Source organism: Acartia tonsa, chromosome 6, assembly GCF_053477335.1.
Source record: "Acartia tonsa isolate MP-2025a chromosome 6, ASM5347733v1, whole genome shotgun sequence".
NCBI classification, from domain to species: Eukaryota; Metazoa; Arthropoda; class Copepoda; order Calanoida; family Acartiidae; genus Acartia; species Acartia tonsa.
Window position 1 is genome coordinate 19,352,736 of NC_137265.1, and position 26,360 is coordinate 19,379,095.

Genomic DNA, 26,360 nt, shown 5'->3' on the forward strand with positions numbered 1-26,360 from the left:
ATATAGGCCCAGTAAACCTTGCCAATGTGGGAAAATGGGAAATTCCAAAAAAGTTGAAAATCAACCCGCCTTAATATATATGGTAATAAAATAAACTCTTTTAAAGGATTGCTAATTGAATTGCAAATATGACTTCGGAAAGACACAGCAAAATAAATAAAAAATAGTGATCTAAATAAATTTATGGATAGGTGGTGAAGCATAAAAAACCTCACATTACAATAATTTTGTAAGAAAATATGTCATGTTCAAATTTAAGACTTTAATTAGAAAATTAAGATCACAGAAGCTATCTGTTATGATTAGCTGGAAGATCAGGACCTGCAGAGACATACCTGTGGTTGGCTTCCACACTTTACTATCATTGAATATTTCTTTTCAGTATAATATCAAATCAAATGCTTTGTTAAAGTCATACACATATCATTTTTTTGCTCTGTATCTAAATGGCCAAGCAAGACTTATTGGTGTACTTTAGTCGGTGATATAAAAACAATATAATGAATTGGCTAACGTTTAAATACATTTTGTACTAACATTCATCCCAATGAAACCAATTTAATACAGATGTAACATTTCTTTTTTTCTTAGTGTATTTCAAAGTGGAAATATAATAAAGAGTAAAAAAGCTGCCAGTAAAAAAATCAATAAGATTTACGAACATTAAAGAAACTGAAAAGACTTAAGTATTTGAATTAATTACAAAAAATACAACATTACTATTTTTTCAATTACCTAGAAAATTCAGAGAATGAATTATTACCTGGAACTTGCAAAAAGGATTGCCCTTAATTAATTAAATTTGGAAAAACTTACCCTAGAGCATCAAAAACATCTTATTATATTTTCTAACATAGCTAAAGTTGTGTGGTATTAAGAAAGCACTAGTTACATTTGCTAAAGCCTTTAGAGACAAGATCCGTTGGGAATTCTTCCACAGCTTGTTTTTTTATCATATATACAGGGATGTAGAGATAATCAATATTGTAAATAAAGCTTACAATATAAAGTAATAAGGTTATTTCTCAAAAACTGAGAACATTGTATGGTTTTAGGATTTTACATTTTATTTAATAGGCTGGTTTTATGCTGTTCCCTTTAAAATATGGAGTCCCTATATTCTAGGGACACAGACACTATAAATACCTGGTGTAGGACATCCATAAATAAATCAAAGCACAAAGAAAAATATTATAGAAATGGGTAATCAAACCTTGCAAGAGCTTTACCTGGCCTTGCTTATGAATATTTTATGGAAGTTTTATGAGTAGAATAAATCTTAAGATTTTTTCATTGCAACTTTATTGTTTTATTCTTGAATAAAACAAAAGGCTTATAAAACATTTGTTTTGCAACTTTTACACTTTCATTTTATTTTAAATAAGTTAGTTTGTCTGTTCTTTAATATGGAGAGGCCTGATTTGGCAATTTTTTAAGAGACCTAATTTTTGAAATTTTGTGCTTATAAACTTATTCTTTATTTGCTAATATAATATATGACATGTCAGACAGTACAAAAATAACTTTGTCAGCTGTCTCGTCACATTTCAAGCTTACTGCATGAGATGAAGTAATGAATGTAGAATATACGCGGATATTATTACAGGGGGAAAATGTCGTCAATTTAGGTTGTTATTTCCCCTATCGTTTATTGGTCCGTTCATTTTTCAAGTAGGCGGAGAGATGACGATGTAAAGGGAGGATGGAAGGGGAAGTCGTTATTCTAGCCCGCTGCATGTTTCACTTTATTTACTAGATCCAAGTAAATTAGTAATAATATATCCATTGATGAAGTAAGCCCTGCATTTAGTTTTTAAGGGTCCTACGACAAACGCAGGAGTCCCAAACGTCGGAGTGGACAAACGTCGGATTAAGCACTTAACCTAACCTAACCTATTTTAAACCATCTTATAGGTTTTTTAAATGCCTAACCCTTGCGGGGGGCTTATTTGTTTATTCGTATCTTAACCTAACCTAATCTGTATAAAAATACTTAACAAAATAAATATTTTAACACTCCTGCGTTTGTCCACTCCGACGTTTGGGACTCCTTTGTTTGTCCTTTAACCTTTTTTACAACTTTGCAACTATTTTACAGGTTGGTTTAAATAACACATTTTTCTGTTTACAATAAACATCAATTATGCTTTAAATAAAAACAAAATTCAGTAGATTCAGTGAAATTTTTTTAACACTACTTGTCTGTTCCAAGATAAGGGTACCCAATGTCTTAGCCAACGAATAAGATACCGTGGTTATGTCCCCTTCGTTAGGAAGTTTGTTTATAGGCATTTTTTACAATCCCGGTGCAGTCTAGATATCATAACAATTCAGTTGTCTTTACTCCACAGTCCACAGTTCCTTAACAGTTTTAAAAAAACTCAGGCAGGCAGAAGACATTAGGCTGTTTATTACACTATTTCTCAAGTTTCATAATAACGTTTTCTAAACTTTGGGGACTAGGATTGATTTTAAACTAGTTGCTTCATTTAGTAATAAGATATAGTATGTCTATTCATTTAGTTGTATGTTAAAACATTTTAACCATTAATTATATCTGCAAAAGGGGTAATTTTTAATGTCATCATTGGGAATGTATTTAATTTATCAGCAATTGTTGTATCCCTTTAGATTCCTATAAAATCTAGATTTTTGACAGTGAAGTATAGTACCAGCAGTTTGCAAGGTCTTAAGTTACAGAGATATATACATACATCCTGTTACTCTTATAACAGAATTATATTAGCATTTTATTGCATCGCTATTCATTATTCTTGTTTTTGTTATAATTTATGCATTTTTTTAGATTTATTATGTAGATGGAGGTTTCTGATGTAAAAAATGCACACAAAACAATGCAATTACGGTAAGGCAAATAAAAATAATGCCTTCCCTAAAATTATGAGAATATTTTTATGTAAGTTTTCCAGATCTCCAGCCATACCGAAAAACCATGTATAGCAATTTTCGATGAAATTAAAATTATCAAAACTGGTTTATAATCATATAATTTTCAATTTTAATATCTGTGGAAAGTTGTCTATAATACGATGTGATAAATAGCTATACTAGTATGATTTTTTGCACAATAAATAAATTATTATCATATACTACAGAAAATAAATTTATTGGCATATTGATTTCACAATAGAACCCAAAATAGAATTAATTTCAAACAAACCTTTGTACAGTAAAGAATAATAGAAGGATTAGATGTGATTTAATCGAAATATATTCCTACAAATTGAGCTGTGTGTTTTTCCTTGGATAGTCTCCTTTCAACATCGCTGCCGTGTATTATTCCAATAGAATTAAACAATTATAAATTTAGTGTACAATATAAATTTTAAGTCCAGGTTTGACCCCTTAATTTTTTTTTTTTGGGGGGGGGGGAATCCCCTCCTATTTTAAACTTTAGTTTCATAAAGAAATTGACAAGGGCGATTTTTCGTCAAAGCATTGTTATACTCTCCTTCCCAGAAGCTATGAGAAGCTACATATTATATAGAACCATATCGGTCCAAAATGGTTAGCAACTTTCTTTGGTATAGACAGACATACGCACAGATATCCTGATACTTTTATAAAGGTTATATATATACATACTGTATTTGTAATATTAATCATTGGTTTACAATACAAATGTAGAATTATAGGCATTGTACATATACAATTAAAGTATAGAGGGGACAAGAACAATATGTAACTCTTCCCATGGGGTGGGAACCATGTGCCGACTTTCAATTAGTTCTTTGAATATCAGCCAATAGCGGCGGAATAGTTATTTCTTTCATTGTATTATAAACCGCTTTCCGCGGATATAAAATGTACAATCATAAGATTAAAACCAGTTTTTAATCTTATGATTGTACACTTTTATATTCGTAGAAAGCGGTTTATAATACGATGCTAGACATAGTTTTTTCGTATGGATGAGAACCGGTTCCTATCCACCGGATTCGAATGAATTACATCCAAGTCACTTCAAAAGAGCAGTAAGTTAAAAGGTCCCCACCATTTGGGCCAGGTAGTTGTCTGGATTATACATCTATACTGAAACATTTTTGTACATATTTTTTGTTTTTCTTACTAACCTCAAATGAACAATACTTAATTAAGCGATTAATCACAATGTTTTCACAAAATTACTCATTAACAACAGTTTTACTTTATTTCAAAACAAAACAAAATTTTAGTACCTTTCAGTAAAATAGTTTCGATTTCTTTTTAAGGAGATGCCTGGAACATAGATATTGGTCATGACAATTCGTAAGTCTGTTTTGTTTAACCTTTTCTTGGATTGTAAACCTTTAAAGACCAATATCTTTTATCTTTTAGTAACATGTCCCTGTATTAAACTATTGAATGGTTTGTTATTTACAGTTGTATAATTTATTTTTGCAGTTTCAGTAAATATATTGATAGTAATGGTGTCTCATCCTTTCCGCCAAAAAATCTTTTCTCCACCGGAATAGCAATTTTTTCTTCCCCCTTTGCTTAAAGCTAGAATATGACTAAACCAACCAATTGATAATTTTTTTAAATCGTACATTTAAAGTTCAATATTGAAAAAAATTGTAAATATGTTTAAACACTTATGAATTTGATAGTATGCGGAATTGAAGTGACACTAAATAGTAATATATATATTGTGTAAATGCTATTAATCAGAACACAATTAAGACAAGCTTCGCCCAATCCAATTACTTCCAGCAGACATCGTGCCGCAATGGATATATTATTATTTGGATTTTACACCAGAATTTTATGTTTTCTGATAAAGTGATCCTTGTAGCAGGTTAAATAACGATCTCCCCATCCCCACCTTTACCCTATACCCTGCCCTGTTACTGTGGATGATCTGCCCGACAAATAAATGACAAGGGAAATAGCAAACAGCATTAAAGAAAATTTTTCCTTGTCATAATATCCACGTATATTGTACATCCATTATGGCTGCACAACACAGGTAAAATATCGTTCAACTTATAGATTAATGAGGTTGATTAAAAGCCATTCTTTAGAATTATTGACAAAAAGTTCCGTGCTCAAAATTGTCATATTTTGTTCTAATGATAGTTTGTAGTCCTAAATAGATATCATGATTACAAGTCCTTTGAGAAAAAAAAATATTTTGAAATTTTATGAGTTACTCCATTACCATAAGCACTATTGTCACAATTTGTCGTTCGGCCGGTCGGCCTATCGATTGGTCTTTGTATAATCTGTTTACTGTATATTTCCTTATGCTATGCCACTTATGCACAATCTTCATTTTTATATTTTTAGATAGAGTTGGATGATATCTAAACAGGGCGTGCGAGTTGTGTGGAGTGGGGGGGGGGGTTGAATTGTTTGTTCCACTAACGATATGGATACAATACCAAAAAAATGTAAGCCACAAAACTTTTCATCCAAGAAAGAAAAAAACAATTGTTCTAATTGGCCTCAAAGTTGGAATAGGCAAGATTATTTATCCCTGTAAATTTTAATGAATGCGTACTATTAAATATTTAAAAAGTTTAATAAAGTCAAATCGATCAAAGTGGTTAAAACTTTACAATATGTCTATACAAAAAAAGAAATAAAACAAAAGGCTTTAAAAAGTTATTGTTTGAAAGTTCTTTGATGTAAACTTATTGCAGAGAAAAAGTAAGCAGTAAATCATTATTGCAACTTACATTTTATTATGTGAGTATACTATACATAAAACTACCCTGCAAAGGAGAACCATAACGGTTCACCGGTTAGCGAGATCCTTCGGTACAGACAGACAGACATTTACTCTAGACTTTCTACTTTATATTATAGAAATAATAAACACGTTTATTTAACTCTCCCAGGACCTACTAAAAAGCTTCATTGTAAAGGAGGATTAGATCGGACCTGCGGTTAGCCAGTAAATATAGATTCACAAATTATGTTACTTTTAAAGGAAACAGTTTGATAGAGTAAATCACAGTAATAGCCATTTACAAAAATAAAAGTTACAGTCTTTTGAAATAAAATTTTTTCATACTCCTTTCCTCATGTTAAAATTATAAGATTAAAGTTCATAGAAAGTTTAATAATTAACAGCTTACCAAAGTCCCTCATTCATTCAGGCTTATTCATAGATTTATAAAAGCAAAGCTTTTCTATAATTAGGGTCGGTCAGTACGTCCGTCAGTCAGTTCGTCCGGAATGGATAGCTTTTTTCGTTAATTTAGGCATGTTAGAATTGTCCTATCGATTTCAAACTTTGCATGGTGATTCCTGTAGTAGTTAGGTATGATTTTGAAAGCGTAGCAACTCTATAATCGTTTTCAGAGTGTCCGTAAGTTCATTTTAAACATGTTGTTTTTAAAACTTTTTTACAACAATTTTTTATGTGATATAATTATCCGATTGATCTTATTTTTGGATTACTGATTCCAATTACAATAAGGTATAATGTTTTGAGAGAAGCATCTCTATAATCAAGTCCTAAAAATGTCAGTATGTCCTTAAACAGTATTCTGTATTTAAGAAATTTTGCAACAAATTTACGTATAATTTTGTCAAAACTTATATATTCTTATTTTGTATATTCAGTTCTGACTCTCTACAAGAGTTAATGTTCGTCTGTCACACCGTTTCAGAGCTATAATCCTTGTTTTTGAAAATTTTAGTTTATATAAGATAGAAATATGTACAAATGTTATTGTTTTTAAAAAATCTTGTTATGCTATTGAATTAGATTACAATTTTTAATAAATTTTAACAGAAGCGTGAAGAATCGGGTTTAGGGGGTCGGGGTTGTATCAACCCATCTGGCAAAATTAAGGAGGTGGATTTACATATTATTATGTATGCCAAAGAAAATTGTTTAGAACAAGGATGATAACATCCAAAAAATCGAAGCAAGGACACACGAACATTATCACTTGTAGAGTGTCATAATAACTGAATAATAAAAATATTTATTAAATAGAATAAAATTCAAATCACAATTGTACTTTATTATCCTAGAAATCAGTATTTTAAAATTAGATTAATCGGACCATTATATGACATCAAAATTTGTTGTTAAAAAAGTAAAAAAATCAACATGTTTAAAATGGATGTACGAACATTCTGGTAACGATTATAGAGTTGCTACGCTTTCTAAATCATACCTACTACTACAGGAATCAAAATGCAAAGTTTGAAATCGATAGGACAATTCTAACCTGTTTAAATTAAAGAAAATAGCTAACCGTTACGGACGTACGGACCGACCCTAATTATAGAAAAGCTTCGCTTTTTAAAACCAACCTTTATATCAGTTAAAATAAGTTAAAGTACATTTATTTAATATAATTTTAAAATATTTCATATATTATTTTACAGTTTAACAATAAATAAAGCATATTAGAGTATCTATAAAAATAAATCATCTCTATTTCTGACAAAATATATCTATACAACATAAAACATAAATGTATAATTTGTAAATTCATAAATTACTAGCGACTATGCCTCTAGTTTTTAGAGGCTTTTTGATAGGGGGAGGAGGGGGGCAGGTTAACCATTCCCACAAAAAAAATTTTCTATTGGCGATTTCTTTTGGCTAACTTGAGGTACATTCTTTCAAAATATATATACAGTGTGTTTTTTTATGAGAACTTTTTTGAAAGCAATTTTACCCCACTTATAGTTATCAGAATTTAATGATTAATGGCTTATTTTCTTCGTTTTTTTAAGGCAATTAATAGAACAACAAAACATATTTCAGTTTTTATTTAAAAAGTACAGTAAAATCTAAAATTCAAAACTTAGGTGTCAACATCTAAAAATGGTTTTAGCGCATTTTTCTTATGCTCAAATAATCAACCTTTTGCAAGAATGGCTGCTAAACACTTCAAAGTTGAGATATAGAGCTAAAAATGTATACAGATACTATTAGGGACATGTACTAGAACATATCAAAGTTTGAAGGTCATATCTCAACCAGGGTTACCAATTTAAATCCATTCCCCTCTGAAAATGCTTCTTGTTTTTGCTGTTCTACATATAAACATAATTGTGATACAATAATATAATAATACAATATCTAGGTACTGGTTACAATGATACAATAATACTGAGTGACAATTCATTTATTTACAAAATCTTAGGTGTTTTCTCAAAAAGTGCCCTGTTAAGCACTGAATAACCCTCCCCTTTTATTTTGAAATACATTATAAATAGGAGAGGGGGGGGGTAGAGTTTGTTTTTAGGATTATCAATATAGATAAGGTTACTTTAGGTTGTATTGGGTACCAGGTAGTCCCACAGGGTAAGGTCCCCACAAGTATAGACCCCACAGAGTTAGGGCCTCCTGCAGGGTTTAGGCATAGGAAAATAACACAGATGCAATATTTAAATTTTATCTAAAAGAAGGGGTGGGGGTGGGGAGGGAGTTCAGTGATCAGCAGGCACTTTCAAGGAAAGCAAAAAATCATTTATAAAAGTGGCTCTTCTAATAGAGTCACTATAGAAGACAACTTTAAAATGATTTTGCAAGCCATAAAAAAAACTATTAAAATTGTAACTAAAATCCGGAGCTTCTAACTTCATCTAGTGAGCAATTCCATTGAGCTTCTGAAATAAAATATTTATTAAGCTTTTCTATGATAATAGCCAATCCGTCCGTCCGTAACTGTAAGCACTTATTTGTAATCATCTAATACTACAAGCGAAGCATCTCTATAATCAATTATAAAAAATGTAAGTAAATCTTTCTTCAGTTCTGAAACTTTACAAGAAATAATGTTCGTTTGTCTTACTGTTTCATGGCTTTGCTTTTATAAATGTTGTCATTCGTGTTATTTGTATAAATTAAGCAATTTAAAAATCTGTAGCCTTTAGTTTGTAATACTGAAAAGGCAAAGGAAATCTTTGAAAACTATAGATAGAAATTTTGTAGATACTATAGATATTTTGAATAAATACCTTAGAGTAGGGATCCGTAAACAAAAACGTTTTAGTGTTATAACAAGGATGATAACATCCATAAGTAGCTAGGCTAAAAAATCGTTGATGGATATCGGGAAAAACATAACAAGGTCATAAAAATAAATATTAAATTTTATTATTACAAAACCTTGAAAATCACGAAAACTTAAAACACTAGCAATCAAATCTATGTGAAATTTTTTAGAATTTTAACTTAAAATAGGGGTCGAGTAAATTATGAAAACTTGAAAATTTAGGAACCGATCTAGCACCCCAACCAATAAACAAATCTCAACAAAAATTGATGGAAATACGTAGAATGTGAACATATTCTCTCCGTGAAAATTTTAGCCGTCAATCTTGAATAGGAATCGAGAAAATCACAAAAATCTAATACTGAAAGGGCAAAGTAAATCCAAAGATGCTATGAATAGATTCCTAAGAGTAAGGATCCGTAAACAAAAACGTTATAGTGTTATAAAAATTTATAAGGTACAAAAGTTTAATTTTTAAGAAAAAAATTAATCAAGAATTTCAGCCTCTGTTAATTTTGATAATTAAGCTGAACCCACGCAAATTTGTTTAATTAATTTAATTATAAAATTATCATATTAAAGAGAAAAAATTATATAAAGAAAATGAAATTTTTATTTTTAATAGGTATATTTTAATTGTTTGTTAGTTTGTTAAAAAATTAAAATTTTATTTCTAGGCGATCTAATGGATGATAATTAATTGTTAAAAAGCCAGGCAGCTTTGTTGCTGAATTAAATTGCTTCTATTACTTTGTTTTTTTTCTGTTTATTTTCGATTTTTCAAATCTTTTCTTTTTGATCTTTTTAGATATTGTCATCATTGTTCTTTTTTTCACCTCTTATCTTTAATTCCATAGAAGAGATTCATTTGCAAGGATTCTAAGGGATACAACAATGGCCGATAAATTGATGTACATCCCCAATGATGATACACAAAAGTACCCCTTATGTAGTGGTTAAAACGTTTGGACACTTAATGAACCAACCAATCAAATTTCTATACAAGTTGTTAAGCCAATTAATAAAAAAATATTATAAAACTTCGAGGACTACTATAATAAAAATCCAATGTCCCCTCCTTCCTGATTTCTTTGATATTAATACACCTAGTGAAAAGGACTTCAGTTTATTAAACACTTATTTATTTGTATTTTGTACCCAGTTCCAGTGTTTTCTCTTAACTTATCTTGTTTTGTTATAAGTACATGTAACTCTTCTTTATTCGCAAGGAGTAAATTTTATGATTAAAACACTTTGTAAATGTTTAGTATCTAGGTTCAAAATATACGGATTTGTGAATCTTAAAAACTATTTGTAAAGATCCTGTTAAAAACACTATCACCATCCTAACCTTTGAAACATGTTTCTTTTGTTTGTTGTTAGGTAAAATAGCTTAATTTGAAATATTGTATTTAAAAAAAGTATTAAGTATCGTTATGTCCACCTTATAAAAAATTGGCTTTTATTTCATTGAAATATCTTGTTGAGCAGAGAAACCCTCCCTCATTTATTTTAAAATAAAAGAAAATAAGATAGGAGTTCGAGTGTTTGTCTATACTTTAGGTCAAGCTATTTTGAATACAGGGTTAACCCACAGGGTTAACCCCCCCCCCCCCCTAAGTGGGGCTAAGTATAGGAAACCCCTTCCCCTTTAATTTCAATGTTCAAAAATTTTACCTTGAAAATTTGATGTGGCTACACTATTATATTTATGATGAGAATCATCGCCCGCCTGGCTTCCCCTCTGCTTGTTGCCTAGCCGTCCTTTCTTCTTCAGTGGCGACATCTCTTGGTGACAGAATGAACTATCTTTGATATGAGTGGTTAGTGTCAGGTTGTCCGCTATTCTCGTAGTTGTTATCATCTGACCACGGCTGAAACAAAATCTCAATAAGATTAAGCAATCGTTGATTAAGTAGCGTAGCGAAGCTGCTCTATAATTTAATTTTTCAGTTAATCTAGCTGTAATTTTAGGCTAAAATTTGAGTGAAGATTCTCTTTAACATTGATACTTAGTCTGTTCTTTCATAAGCTAGTAGGGAAGGGAATTGGGTAAAGGGGAGGATGGGAGTTATCGTTATTTTAGCCAGCTGCAAGTATCACTTTATCAGAATACATGAAAATCTTGTGCAACATCCAAATGATAACATGTCGATAAAACTAACCTGTCCATCCCATGAAATCTGACCGCAATCTTGGCTCTGCTGCCATTACTTGATTCATCCTTGTTTGAGCTGGGCTTTCCATTGCTCACTTTGAGTTGGTGTCCGCTGGAGGTAGAGCTCTCACACGATAACTCGCCATTACCAAGGGCTCTAGGTAAAAAATGAATGGTTGAAAAGTTAATAATCAAAATTTAGCCCTTCATATAATATTTCAGAGAGAGTCTCGGGAGGAAAGCGTCTCGAAAAAGCAGAAACCATTCATTTGTGAGATCTTTCAATCTAGCAAAGACGGGCTTGCGGTGTGGGTGGGTGTTAACACCAACCTAAAGCAAAAAGATAACTGCTTTTTTTCATTCCCCCCCCCTGAAAGTTTTTTTTTCTGAAGCTTAAGATTTCAATAACTACTGAATTGTTTGAGTTCTCCTTTTGAGGTAAGCTTCAGTTTCACCTAGGTTCTGGGATGACTTTAGGCTGTTTAATTTTTATGACTGTAGAATTAGACCTTGGGTTGGTTTTATGCTATTTTGTATGCTCTCTACAGATTGTCTAAATTCTAGGGCAGCCGCCGCTAGTAGGTATAAATATAAGTTGTAGTAATTACCTCTGTAAGATTTTGTCTCTCTGATCTTTGGGAATCCAATGTCTGAAATGAATTGGTTGTTAAAAAACAATATCAAAAATGGTCATTGATGTAAAAATATATATGAACTTTTTTAATTTCACATAGAAATAAATTGAATTGTTCTTAAAAATATTAATTCAAGATTGCACAGCTACCCTAAAACTTAGGACACGTTCTTAAGTTTGCAATTCTTACAGTCACTAGGTGATTTTATCTTATCTGTATTATTGTGAAGTTTTATAATCTGAGGTGGATTCTTAAAAAAAAACTTTTGGCTTACTGCCTCACTAAAATTAGTGAGGATCGCTAAACTTTTTTTTAAAAAGTCCTCCAAACTCGCATAAAAAATCTACAAAACTTATATAAAATCATTAAAGGGTTATTAAAATTTTGTTCATTTTTTGTAGATTTTTATGCTATTTTGGAGGATTTATCAAAATAAGTTTTAGCAAGCCTCACTAATTTTAGTGAGGAAGTGGGCCAAAAAAATTTTAGGAATCCCCCTCTGTTATGAATTAATTATAAAATACAACTTTCTGAAATCAATTTTGAATTAATAAAAAAAAATCCAAATATAAGACGTCAACTTTCATAAAACCTCTTTCATAATATTTTTTATTATTGAAAATAGAAAATAATTTTAACTTATCTAATTTAAATCTTAAAATGTAAATTCAAAATCAATTTCCAGATTAATAAATAGTACGTCAATTCTAGAATTGCAAATATGTAGTGCAGATCATTATTAAGAATTATTTGATTCATTTAATTTAAATAAAGAAAAACTATTGCACTTTTTGTTTGTCAATTTAGCAAAAGAAATGAAAATTAAATATAAAGAGTACTTAGGACTCAAAAAGAGGAGGATCGCGTGTTTTTCCTGTCAAATATGGAGCGGTTTATCGACACGTATTATAAATCATCGAAACAGTCCTCATCGCTGAAGAGTTACTAAAGAGGTATAATTAGTGCGTATTTTAAGACCAACAAGAAAATAGGTTTATCTATTGGAAAATTATTTAAAGTTTAACTCACTTGATAATATCCTAACAGCAAAAAATAACATTTTTGTACTGAAAGTTATCTTTTTGAGATAAAAACGAGAAAATTAATCAAACTTAATAATATCCTTTTAAGGTTTCAATTTTCATATTTTATCAGGAGATAAATAAATGCATCTTGTTTTGTGCACTTCAAATAATTGCAAATAAGAACTGCCATTGTTTAAAAAGCAATTTGTATTATATTTATTTGTTGATTGCAAAGATACTCAACAATTTAAATATCAGAAACAATTTAGTTTAAATTAAAATGCCCCAACAATTTTAAGCCTTTTCTATCATTTGCAAGATTATCAATGCAAGGTGCAATAAATCTTGATTGGTTTGTACAAACTAACAAACTCCAATTTCCAATTCACATCAATTTAAGGACATATTAAAGATATTTATCCATTTTCATAACCCCAAAAATTTATTGTTGGTAAGATTATTGCGATCTATAGGAGCCCTCAATCAATGTTATGTCTTAATTTTAAATTTATCTGATCTTAAAAATCTACTTAAACCTTCCAGATATATGTTTTTTTTTGGTGAATTTTCTTCAAAACTTTTGAAAGAAAATAAAACCTTTTGCATACCACTAGAAGTTATATGCATTTCATATGAGATATAAGTACATTGAAAACAGTTCAAATAAAGTTAATTGAATAAAACAAATAAACTTTCTTTTCTTTCCAATTCTGAATATTATTTCCTTTCATAATATCTTTATGTAAGGGAACTGTTTGTTCATAAAACCTCTATATGTGTTTGAGAAATGTATTTCCAAATCGCATATATTCTAAAAAGTAATGTATTTTTTTTTAATTCCGTCTATAGTATAAAATTTGTAATCAAATTTTAGTTTGGAAACAGGGGGTTCTTTTTTCTTGGGGGTCACTTTTTTTGAAGGCTAATTCTCTTGGGAGGTTTCGGGTACCCTCCAGAAAATATAAACCAGGTTTTAAACCTTCCCTCGAAGTATTAGAAGCTTTACAGTAATGAATATGGGGATAGCAAGAATTTGCTTTACGAACAAAGATAGGTATCCTCTTACTTGTACGTATATAAGGATCTATAAAAAAATGATTTTGTCCATTTACTAACTTAAAACTGAAACGTTAGCATTAGCAACTTAAAACTAGTAGCAGTTATAACTAACGTAGAATTAATAAAATTTTATAGTCACTAATAATTGTATGATAAATTAAAGCAAACAATTATTTTTTTTCCTTTTGCATTAGTGAAAATTTAATGTTAAATTTTGAAATTTAATTCTTTTCTCACCTGGGTCTTTCTATTCTACCTCGGTTCTGTTCTGTTTGTCTCGGCACAGGAATCCCCCAGAAATTTTTGCGCATATCAGCAAATCCTCGTCGGAATCTGAAACAGTGAGGGATAAAAATGTAATTTAATTTCAAATTTGTTGAATATCATCATCATAGCGTCCGCAGGCTGCCAGAAAACCATTCTGGGTCATTTAGGGAAAGAGCATTTTCTTATGTAGCAAAATATTAGACCCGACTATTTTAAAGTCTTTACGAAAAAAAAATATTTATAAAACCCCTTTCCATCCTTAAAGGATTTTCTTGCGTTCTAAAATTTAATTAGCCTCAACCCCCTGTCCTCCAATTCTTTTACCGATTTAGAAAACCAAACTCCACCCAAATCCTATATTATATTCAAATTCCATCACACAAGATTTTTATCAATTGTAAGCAAGAGTTTTATTAAATTTCTTCTAAGAAGTGAAAAATTGCAGATTTATAAGTAAATTTTTACAGATAATTCAGGGATATAAGAGATTCTCCATCAAAAATCTTTAATTCAACTATCCGACAAAACACAAAAAGTAAATTTACAACTTGTGTTTACTAAAATTCAAACCATTAAAAATCCAATTTGTTAAAATTTTCAAGCTAATTTTCTACAAATAATCGGGGATCTAAAGAGATAAAACAATGGCCGATAAATTTAGGTACATCTCCAATGCATGATGATAAACAGAATTGCCCCTGAATTACTGTAGATCACAATTAATAGTTGAAACGAAATGAACCAACCAATTAAAACTTAATAGAAGTCCCCAAAGTTGTTAAGCCAACAAATAAGAAAACTTTATTATAAAATTTTGGGGACTAGTAATATTATAACAGCCCAATGTCCCCTCCACCCATGGTAAATAATACAAAATATTATTTCTTAAGTTTCCCAAAAACCCTTGAAAAAATTTTAAAATGTAGATTTACCTTTTCGACATGACTGAGTAGAGAAGAGGATTAAGGATTGTGTTGAAGTAGTAAAAAACTCCTAAAGATAAATCAGAGCTGGATCTTTAAATCGTTTGTAGGTGATTTAAACCGGGGCGATTCATTCAGCGCGCCATCAAATTATTAAATACTAATCTATAAATTGAAATGGCATGGGCGATTCAGCGCGGTCAGTTGCGCCGAACCGGCGCGGCAATGGTACTCAACTAGTGGCATTGCCGCGCTAAATCGGGGTGATTCATATTTAATAAATAAATATTTTTTAAAAATTAGTTTAATATTTTATTGCAAAACTATCGTGAAAACATTTTATAGTTATTTTTAAAATAAATTTTATATTTGATATTTTAGTTAGTGCGCAGGCGATTTAACAACACCGCGCCGAAAATCTTATAAAAATCCATGTTTTATAGGCGCGCTGTGGCTTACCACCAGCGCACCTACGGTTCACCTCTGAATCGCCCCGATTCAGCGCACTATAAAAACGATTTAAAGATCGAGCTCTGGTTATAAAACAGTCTATTCTTTCAAACAGGGCTCGTCAGCTGTCCGTCAGTAACCAATTTAAACTCGTTTAGGCACTTAAAAAGTTTCAATGAAGGGTTTGATTGACATATTAGGAAGAGGTAGAGACATTCTAAATAATAAAACGTCGATTTTCCTGCGTCACGCTCGTATGATCAACATACAATCAACTCATGCATTGTACAACTTTTGTGTGAATGTCCTATGCACATCATAATAATTCAAATAAAGAATAGCTTAAATCTTTAAAAGCTGTTTCAGTAAAGTTAAATGCTATACAAAAGTCAAAAAGACATTAAACATCTGTTCATCAATAAAATAAAGTAATAGCTCTAAACGTTGATTTAATGATTTTATAATTGTCATATAAATTTAAAGACTTGATAATTTCTGTATCAGTTATGTACGCTTTATAATGCGTAGCAACTTTAAAATCGTTACAAAAGCATGTAGATTCTTTAACTTTTTTGACAGCAATGTTTTGTCCTATTTATCTGATTTTGAAAAAGTGAAAAATTTGTCCTTAAATAGTATCCTGTATTTAACTAATATACATACATATATTCTGCATATTAAGTTCTTACACTCAACAAGTGTTAATGCTCGTTTGTCCTGGTCTTATTTTAGATCTTCGTTTTTGTAGATTTTGTCATCCTTGGTAAATCCAGAAATTAGTTCAATTTGAATTTAATTTTACATACTATGAATCTACTGGTATTTTCCGTGAAAGAAACAAGTATGACAACATTAGTAAAAGCGAATTTTAAAAATTAAAAAATTCAAACAAATGAACATTAACAAATATAATTAGAAACAACGCATGTAATTTTCAACCTTAAAGATAAGTTTTTTAAGATACTAAAATTACTTGAAAACTTTATAAAAGGTGTAAGGAATCCTTATTTCAAAATATGAAATTGTACCTAACTAATACCGAATTAAAATCAATAGAACAACATGTCTAAATTAACTATAAGTGGTATCTGTTGTGGAAGGACTGACCGACGTTGATCGAATAAAAGCTTCGTCTTAAAAAAGCACCAGGGCTCGGCAGCTGCGCGTAAGAAAAAGTGTAAGAGAAATCGTCATGTTATAACATTAATATTCAGTTGGATGTTTAAACCTGTTCCTAAACAGAAAATTAATCTTTTTGAGAAAAAAAAGTCCACAGTGGCGGATTTAAATTTAAGTCTTTTATACGGCTGCCGAGTCCTAATATACACTACATTTCTTTGCATATACATTAGTAATTCTTTCTCTTTAATTATGCATAATAAGAGAAGAAAGAGAAAAAAACATGTTATGCATTTTTCCTGTACTACTAATTCCATTAACTGGGGGTTTGAAGGTTCATTTTTTTTATCAGAGTTTCAATATAATTTAATTGATTAAGCTTGTATGTGCGTATATTGAAATGTAAGGTTTTTTTTCCTAAGACGATAAAAAGATTATAGTAGTTTTAATTCTTTCGGTACACCGACAAATGTCCTAAAAAGACAAACGTCTTAAAGGGACAAAGGTCCCAAAGGGACATCTATTGAGAAAAACGTACTAATTAGGAAATACAAATTTTTGAAGTGAATTTTGTTTCTTGAATAACTGCATCCATAGGCTAAATTTTAAAAATCTGCCCGACAGTCTTTCCAAAGTCTGTTCTGGCTATCGAACTGAATAGTTTTGAACCCGATACAACCCTACATAACATTTTTTTTTTTTTTTTAATGTATTCCCTAACTTTCGAACATTTTTACAAAAATTTTGGAAGATTTAATTTCTTTTAATTTTTTACGAGTTTTTTTAAGATATATTATATAGGACGTTTGTCATTTCAGGAGGTTTGTCGTTGAACTATTCTTTCTTACTATAGATTAGCTTATAATACCATTATAAGTTGAATTATTCCTTAGAAATTGGAAATAATTAATCTGTCATTCAAAACAATCTTAAGATCATTTAAGACACACGCTCACAGACACATACATCCTATTACTAATGATGTACATATAAAATAATCACCTGAGCACATGAATAGTATGTGTTGACCCTTCCTGATTTTAAATAATGTTTTTTTATTTAGAATTATATTCAACTTAATTTTATATATAGTTTTCACAAAACAAACTTGGTAAACTTGTTTATTAAATCATGTTGTTAGGTTTCCTAACCAAAAAATCTTTATATTAGGGTTTAGTTAGATAATTATATTTCTCGTATTCATTCGAATCCGGTGGATAGGAACCGGTTCTCATCCATACGAAAAAACTATGTCTAGCATCGTATTATAACCAGCTTTCTACGAATATAAAAATGTACAATCATAAAATTAAAACCAGTTTTTTTAGCCCGTGCCTGCGGCACCTCGGGGCTAAAAAACTGGTTTTAATCTTGTAATTGTACATTTTATATCCGCGGAAAGCCGTTTATAATACGATGAAAGAAATAACTATTAATTGGTTCATTTGGGGTAACTATCACGGTGTAATCAGTAGTTAAATGTTTGATTCTTTTTCATTTTAAGCTGATTTGTAATTTCGTAGATTTTGTAGATTTCGTACCAACAGTAACACTGATATATAGTAAAAAGATATAATTGATGATAGCATCTCGAAAACGTAGAAATGTGTTTCTAATCGCCATTAGAACACCAATAAACCCATCTCTACTTTATTATTGGATTAGGTAATTAAAGTTGGGTTATGTTCTGGGATAAGACAATAGCCGACTATTTGGAGAACATCCCCTAAGTTAATACACAAAATTACCCCTTATTTAGATATAAGTTAGTGGTTGAAACGTATGGACAATTGATTTAATAAACCAACTAATTAAAATTCTTTAAAAGTCTCCAAAGTTGTTCATCTCACTAATAAGAAAACGCTATTATAAAACTTTGGGGACCTGTGCAATAAACAGCACATTGTCCCCCCCCCCTCTCTCTCTCTTTCTTGGTTAGTCGATAATAGGGATGGTACCAAAATATTTGTAGTAATAAAAACATTATTTTCCTCAGCTCTGGAGTCCATTCACCATACAGAGTAACCGACACAAACATCAATCTCTGCACATTTTTAAAAACATTTTATCCACTTATTCGCATAAAAAAGCTTCAAAATATTTTTATTTGTTTTAGATAGTATAATAGTATATTCATCTTTTTGCAGCGCAGCTTAAGCTTAAGATCTCAGTAACCACTGAACCGATTGGGCTATACTCTTTAGGGAAAATACCTAATGGTCTTGTGATCGTTTTAAGCTATTTTCTTGGGGGATGGGACACCCCCAACCCCCCAAAAAAATGAAAAATCCCCACCCCCAAATTTGTTTTTCTTTTCAAATCTAAAATTTAAAAAGGGGGGTCGACTAACCCCCCTCCCCCCAAAATTTTCTTTTTAAATCTAAATAACACAAAAATAGGTTGATCAAACCTCTTGGAGCAAAGCCCCTAGAGGCTACGGGCGAAGCCGCTAGTAGGTAATAAAGCTCCAAAACAAAATGACTTTTTTATTCCATGCTATTTAATATAGATTGTTTTTTTTTTAAAAGAGCATAACGAATTATACAATTAATTTGTCTGTCTGAACGTCATGCAACAAATGACAAAAACATTTTTAAAGGTGTCGTGATTTTCTAACAATTAACTAATATCGTTTTCTATTTTACCTTTCTTTATTTATGTCCCGCAACTAACATAACAGCAGTATGAAACCACTTAACTTCTGTAGTTATGACACGGTGTTGGACCGAGATTCAACCCTATCACTTTTTTGCCAACTAGTGAATGCGCTATGTGGTATGTCCAAGTCGCGGGTTGACTTTAAAAGATACTAAATTATTAGTTTAAAAGAAAAAGAACAACTAAATTAGATACTAAAGTTATCAAATTAGTCAAACTTTTGTTGAATTTTCAAACTTTAAAGTTCTATACCTTTATCAGACTAACTTTATTATTATATTTGTATTCACATGTATTTGTATCTTTTAATCTATTTATATTACTTAGAATAATTTTTCAAAACATTTAATAAAGCTTATCTATAATACAAGTTTGATAGTATCTAACCAATATGTGTAGATACGTCTTAAAATGTGATCAACGTCTAGTAAATACCTCGTATGAGGGAGACTGCCGTCAATATAACCTTATTGTCGGGTCCGTCACCAAAGGAAAAATTGTCTAGAATTGTGGTACTTGGTAAAGTAACTAGCACTTTAATCTTAGATCTTTTGCTAGGAGTTCTTACTGTGCTTTGTAAAGCCTTTTTTAATAGCCAAGGCATTCTACTTACTCTTACTATTGATGTCACAAGCCTCATATAGTCAAAGTAGATAACATCTTTAACGTCTCTAGATTTATACAGTTTGGTCCAGACTCTAACCAATAACCTTACATTAACAATTACGCTATGGCCGCGGGTTTAAGCTATGCTAATCCAAAATTATTATTATCATTTGTGATTTTTACGATTTTATAATCTTCGCTTTTTTATGGTGTTATACTTATTTGAAGTATGTACTAAGTCAAAAAGTATAAAACTGTTGATTGTAATCTTCATTAAAAGCATTTAGAAATTTTTATATTTTTCCATTACTTTCTTATGGTATATCTAAAGAGTTCTAAGAATTATTACAGATATCTTTTTAGATAAAAAATTGCTCTTTACAAGAATGAACATATCCGTTACTTAATGTTTCCAAGAATTACTAAATAATATATGAGTGTATTATATCCTTATATGAAAGTTATAAGATGTCTGTCTGGCTGTCTGTTTGTACCGAATATCTTGCTAACCGCTAAACCGATTTGGTTCTCTTTTGCAGTAAAACTTCCTGGAGAGGTTTATAACTATTTTAGGCGAGGGTACCAAAACCCTTCCAAGAGAAATCACCGCTTAAAAGAATTAACCCACACCAAAATGTTTTACTTTTTCTTTTTAAATCTAAAAGTGGGGGGAGGGGACGACTTCCCATCCCCCCCAACCTCAAGTGCTCCTAGAGGCCTCTAGGGTCTTAGCAGTTAATTTAGTTTAAAGAAAAAGGTTTGAGTACAACTGTGTCAGTACAACAAAACTAGCAATTTGTATTTTTTAATTAGATAAATTAGAAATGAAATTTAAGAAAATCAAAATCAAAAACAAATAAATTTTCTTTTTTATTGCAAAAATTAATTAGGTAGAAAATCTTATTATTTTCTTTTGAAAGGGTAGGGCATCATAGCATTTTCTAGGATGTGGGGATGGGGGAAGGTATAGGATTAAATACTTAATGAGGGGAAAATAAAAGTTTTGGGGTTGTAAAAGTTTTCTAAACTTACCAGACATTATAAATGGCTAACATTAGAGAAGCTTTGCTACATAAATAATGTTGTGGGATAAAAGTATAATCCTCCTTAGCAAAGGGAAAAGGAAAAGATCGAAAATATTAGAACTTAGTTGTATGTCAGTCAATATTCTATCCTTTATGATGGTTTTAGGCTATTTAAATAAAAAAATACAGGGAATCATAAGAGTAGAAACTTTAAGGTATGATTAATCAAATGTTTTGTTAAGTTCAAAGGTACATTAATTCAATAGTAAGAAATTATTTCAGGAATATTTCAATATTTCATAAATTTTTCTTTAAAAAGAGTTTACATAGAAGACTAGACCTTTGCTTTTTGATATATTAGCGGCTACGCTCCTATCAGGTGCTCTGTATTCGAATGGGGCGGGGAAAGTAGAAAAATGCTGAAACTATCTCAAAACATAATTCTAAAAACTAAATATTCTACAACCATCACGGGGCCCATGTGAAGCTTGGTATATTTGATATATTACAAATTTCAGTAATTATCAAAATGTAAATCTACAGTAAAAAAAAGACCTTACCACTTCATATAATACTAGCATCTAGCATTAATAACTCTAGCATCTAGGGGCTCTGTATTCGAAGCTTAAAACCATTCCAAGAATTAAATCTGAAAACAAAATAGCCTAAAACCATCACAGGACGTGTGGAAAATTTATCTAAAACAGAGAACTCAATCGGTTCAGTAATTGAGATCTTAAGCTTTGGACAAAAAAAAACTAACTACTTTATATTATGTAATATGAAATATCCATGATATTCCTGATTGATATCCTCAGTTATTTATAAAATGTTTTCCTGTGAATGAAAAGGGGACCAACACATGAAGAAAGCAAACACAACCGCAACTGAAAAAAATAAAATCATATTAACAAACACAAAAGAACAAATTGGTTCTTTTCTCATTTGACCAAAATAATTCAATTTATAATCTTCTTTTGACATAACAAAACTCTTATATAAAAATTTCTGTCTGTCTGTTTGTCTGTATGTACCGAAGAATCTGGCTAAAGGCCTTTAGAAGCGTAGCAGCTATAGGGATAGGATTGTTGGACAGGAAGGCAGTTATACTGTCTTTTCATAGCTTCGACAGATTTTTATTAATTTAATGGAGGGTATTTCATCCACCTAATGAAGACAAAAAATCGTACCTATCTTTCAAAAACCAATATTTTAGCCCTAAAGTAAAAGTGATTAGGTTTTAAACATACCTGTCCAACATAATAACGTTTATAAGACGTACTGCCCCTAACTATATGAAAAATATTTGCTTTGTGAAGTGTTTGGCCAACAACATTGTGACATTGCGTGAAATAGATGGATAAAGTGGAAAATAAATTATATGTCTTCGCCATATCTAATATTGTTACACTAATGATGAAGTATTGGCTAAACCAAGAAATAAAGTGATAGAACAATAGAAGATAATTTACACTTCCCTAATTCTTAGCAAGTTAGTACACTACCAAATTTTGTCTGTAGTAGATCAAAATTTTGATCTATTATCTTTCTATCTTCTTACATTTTCTCGCAGGGTTAGGTCACCGAAGGAATAGCCCATTCAGTATTAGGGCACCCAGAAGCTGTCAGGCATAGGAAACTCCCCCCCCCCCCCCTTTATTTTCTATTTCCAAAAAAATGTGGGGTGGGGGTTTAATGCTCCAGGGCAACTCTGAGGTATTATCTATTGTTTAATCTAAAACTCACCTAGCATTCTGACTACTGTCTTTCGGCCTTGATTCAAAGTCCTAAAATATTTTTTTTAATTACAATCATGAACTTTAAGCTTTACTAAAACTGTTAATTAAACACATATTTTATATATATTAACCCCCTTCCCAATTTATGCAAATGAAAATTAGTAGAATTTCAGGAAGGTTTTGTGAAGCTCTACAAAGTGTCCGAAAAAATGAGCCGTGTGGTGTCAATAAATCCATCTCTTTTTCTCTTTTTAAGGGGGTTCCTTTTCACTTCTCCTCATTTTTATGAGGTCACACGGCTCATTTTCTCGGACATTTCAAATGAACCAAGTAGATGTTCATTACCTTTCTGCTTTACATTGATTTCCTTGACACGAAGCTGCACATCTTTGCATCTTACTCCGTTTCATTGTTAACCCTGAAGCAAAATTAAGTTCCATTAGGTACTACTTTAAATATCACTTTTTTTGCATCTAATTTTACTTTCACTCCATCCTTTTTGAAAATTTGGCTTATAAAAAAAATAATTAACAATTATGTCCAATTAGGTTTACAATTTTTACAATATGTTTAACTATAAATGTAAATACAATGAAAATTATACATGATTTTTAAAGAGGTTTTACTGTTCCCCCCCTCACCCTCTTTTAATATGAAATAAATTAAAAGTACGGTGGAAAGGGGGATATAGAAAAAAATACTCTATCGCTTATTTTTAATTTCAATTAAAAAGTAGCGAAGCTAAAAATTTTTTAAAAAATACTACAGAGCAGTGTCATACAATAAACATGAAACTTGATAAAATAGGGAAATAACGAAACCTGTAAAATCACGCAACCTTTAAAATCACGAAAACTTAAAAAATCTAGGAATCGATCTAGCACCGCAATTAATAAATAAATCTTCATGAAATTTGATGGAAATGTGTAGAATATGACCATATTAAATCCCTGATAATTTAAGTAGTCAAACCTGAATAGGAATCGAGAAAATCACCAAAACCAAAAAATCTAGGAATTGATCTAGCACCCCAATTAATAAACAAATCTTAATAAAAATTTGTGAAAATATGTAGAATGTAAAATTAATTAATGCCTGAAATTTCAGCCATCTATCTTGAAAAGAAGTTGAGAAAGTTACGAAAACATGAAAATCTAGAAAACAACAGACAAATGGACAAAACAAAGTATAGATTAGATGGGCATATGTCATAGGAATCTTCACTAAAAGTTTCAGCTGTCTATTTTGAAAAGATGCCGAGAAAATCACGTTTCCCCAATGTTTCTCTTACGGACAGACAGACGGACATTTCAAATTATAGAGTAGCTTCACTACTAAAAATAATAAGCCACATGTTTTTAATGTTTCAAAACGAAAATTAAAATACCAATTAGGATATAACAATCAAAGCCATTTCTTTTGAAAAAAAAAGTTAATGTGATGTTTGGGTTAAACTGATGAGAAAATATATGGTATCTCAATTGTTTGTATATTGTGAGGTAGAGAGATGAAATATGATTTATTCTGACACTGTTTGCAAAATATTGGAAAACAAGGACAGAAAAGACCAAAATTTAAAATATCGCTAGTGACAAGTAGCAAGAACGAAAGGGAGTCAAACCAACAAAGGGCCAAGCTTTATATAAGAGTAACATGATGTATTTCTGCCCTATGTAATGATTCTCGCTAACATCTCAACCGATATGGTTCTTCTTTACAATTTAGTTTCTCATATTGGTCCTGGAAACTATTTTGAATTAGAGTACCACTAACCTCCAAATTACCCCTTGATAAAAATATGAACCATCAAATTTCCTTTTCTTTTAAAAACTAAAATTGAATTGATGGATGGGGTCGACTTCCCCTCCCACAAAAAAGAAAGAGAAAAATTGTCTATCATATATATTTATGTAAATTATATGTTATAAGAGATGATTGTTGAGATGCTACGCAACTAAAAACAATAATTTATTCATTTTCTATTCTTTATATGAATAACTTAACCATAATTTATTGTATTCCATGGTTTTAAGATTCTTATCAATTATACCAAGTACTATATATCAAGTAAAATGCATAAAAAAAAGAATAAAAACAAATTGTGAACCTTTACCTATAATTACTACTTGGAGGCGGGGAGTCGCTTTAAGTTCTAGCTCTATTAACAAACCTTGAAACCTTCTCCTCGCAAAATAAGTATTACCCAACAGACAACTAACCTTTTATTTGAACGACTTTTGTGTGGAAGTCCTAACTGTGCACATTAATGGGCCAAAGCATTTCATCTACTCCTATTTTTTATTTCATGAGCCTGAAATAGCAGCAGTAGGTACAATATTAGCGTTGTCCTGATTCGAACCCGACATCTCCCGGACACGCAAATTATCAATACTATAATGACTCAGGTAACATGTAAAGCTTACCTATTTTCAAGTAGAGAATGACCACAAGTATGAGAGGAATGACAAAATACAGGACAGTTGATGCAGCCATCAAGTATAGTGGCATCTTTAAATTCATCAAATATTTATATTTAAATAACTATAGCAGATCTAGATATCTAATCAGTAAATTGTGCTAATAAAAAAAATACGGCTATGCTATATTATTGATTCTGTACAAATTTTGGTTGGAAAGCGCATTTTTTTTATCAGTATATAATAAAGCAGCTTCAAAAAGTTAATAATCGACAAAGCTGGCTTTCGGTAAATTATAGCTGGCAAACGTGAGTATTATTTAGAATGAATCATGCGGGACTAAATATAAACCAAAACCGTCGAATAAAGATTCTTTCTAGGTTAATTGGATTAATATGTCTAACAGCCCATCTAGGGTAATAAATAAATCTATTTTTGTTCATTTGAAATTAACTTGTCACGTAATAAACCAGTGTTGCGGAGCCGAAGCCGAGAGCCGTGGAGCCGCCATGTTTTGCTGGAGCCGGAGCCGTAATTTTCGTTAAAAACGGCTCCGGCTCCGGACTAGATAAATAAAGAGATTTTTTATAAATTATAATTTGGTAACTCTGTTTTGTCATGTGCAAATGCCCCTATTAAATTATTCAAAAATTATCAAAAATTGAACTTTTAAAACCTTCAAAAGTCAAAAATAGACGTGGGAAAAAATATGTCGAGTTTTTCTTGATATTAGGTCGGAGACGGAGCTGGAGCCGGAGCCGCACCAAAGTCAAACGGCTCCGCAACGCTGTAATAAACTTTTACCTAGAAAAACTTAAATATTCCCTGTAAACTTATATGTGGGCACTTTGTTTTTAGATTGTCATGAACAAGGGGCATTTTTTTCGTTTGTTTGTTTATTATTTTAAGTCAGAATTGTTAGGTTAGGTTATTTTGGTTACTGGGTAGCCCTGCTTAGTTGAAACACCACTGCAGGAATAGGTCCTAGAGGGGTTAGAAAGGTTCCCGGCAAGGGTTAGGTACAGGAATTACTAGCCCCTCCCTTGTTTTTATCAATTTTTAAAATAAATATGGGAGATGGTTCCGTGCTTCGTCAGGTAATTGAGAAAAGCACTAATCAAAGTAGGTCTAGTGTTTTTCATGTTAATTTTTGGACATTGTTGTCCTTGTGTTAAATTGTTTTCCTTAATTTTCATGTGAAACCTTATTCAAAAAAATGTCAAAACCTACAAACGTCAACTTTATTATAAGTTATTTTACTAGCGGCTTCGCTAATGAACCTAGGTTTGATAGTTTTTTCTCTAGGA

General features: G+C 30.9%; 2 protein-coding genes across 2 annotated transcripts; both read right to left on the bottom strand.

Annotated features, from left to right (window-relative positions):
• Positions 1 to 8,388: 8,388 nt before the first annotated feature.
• On the bottom strand, positions 8,389 to 17,638 carry LOC145323297 (uncharacterized). The gene is made up of 7 exons (XM_080165726.1): positions 17,611 to 17,638; positions 15,049 to 15,109; positions 14,087 to 14,182; positions 11,739 to 11,780; positions 11,138 to 11,287; positions 10,650 to 10,846; positions 8,389 to 8,583 (listed from the first exon to the last, which is right to left on the bottom strand). Exons 1-7 carry the CDS (start codon positions 17,618 to 17,620, stop codon positions 8,534 to 8,536), a joined length of 606 nt encoding a protein of 201 aa, XP_080021852.1. The 5' UTR covers positions 17,621 to 17,638; the 3' UTR covers positions 8,389 to 8,533.
• Positions 17,639 to 17,732: 94 nt separating this feature from the next.
• LOC145323006 (neuropeptides capa receptor-like) lies at positions 17,733 to 25,144 on the bottom strand. Its single transcript, XM_080165393.1, has 6 exons — positions 25,060 to 25,144; positions 22,982 to 23,054; positions 22,644 to 22,684; positions 21,735 to 21,784; positions 18,591 to 18,652; positions 17,733 to 17,754 (listed from the first exon to the last, which is right to left on the bottom strand). The coding sequence occupies exons 1-6, from the start codon at positions 25,142 to 25,144 to the stop codon at positions 17,733 to 17,735; spliced, it is 333 nt and encodes a 110-aa protein (XP_080021519.1).
• Between the last annotated feature and the right edge of the window lie 1,216 nt (positions 25,145 to 26,360).

Bases quoted from the DNA above. Each gene is read 5' to 3' on its own strand.
- LOC145323297 (XM_080165726.1), bottom strand. The intron at 11,288-11,738 runs GTAATTACTACA...TTTTTTACCTAG, and splicing joins AGAGACAAAATCTTACAGAG to AGCCCTTGGTAATGGCGAGT. The intron at 8,584-10,649 runs GTAAAATTTTTG...ATTTTATTTCAG, and splicing joins AGCCACATCAAATTTTCAAG to AAGCTCAATGGAATTGCTCA.
- LOC145323006 (XM_080165393.1), bottom strand. From the start codon at position 25,144: ATGCCACTATACTTGATGGCTGCATCAACTGTCCTGTATTTTGTCATT. The intron at 22,685-22,981 runs GTAATGAACATC...AAAATATTTTAG, and splicing joins AATCAATGTAAAGCAGAAAG to GACTTTGAATCAAGGCCGAA. The intron at 17,755-18,590 runs GTTTTTATTACT...TTTTTTGGTTAG, and splicing joins CCAGAGCTGAGGAAAATAAT to GAAACCTAACAACATGATTT.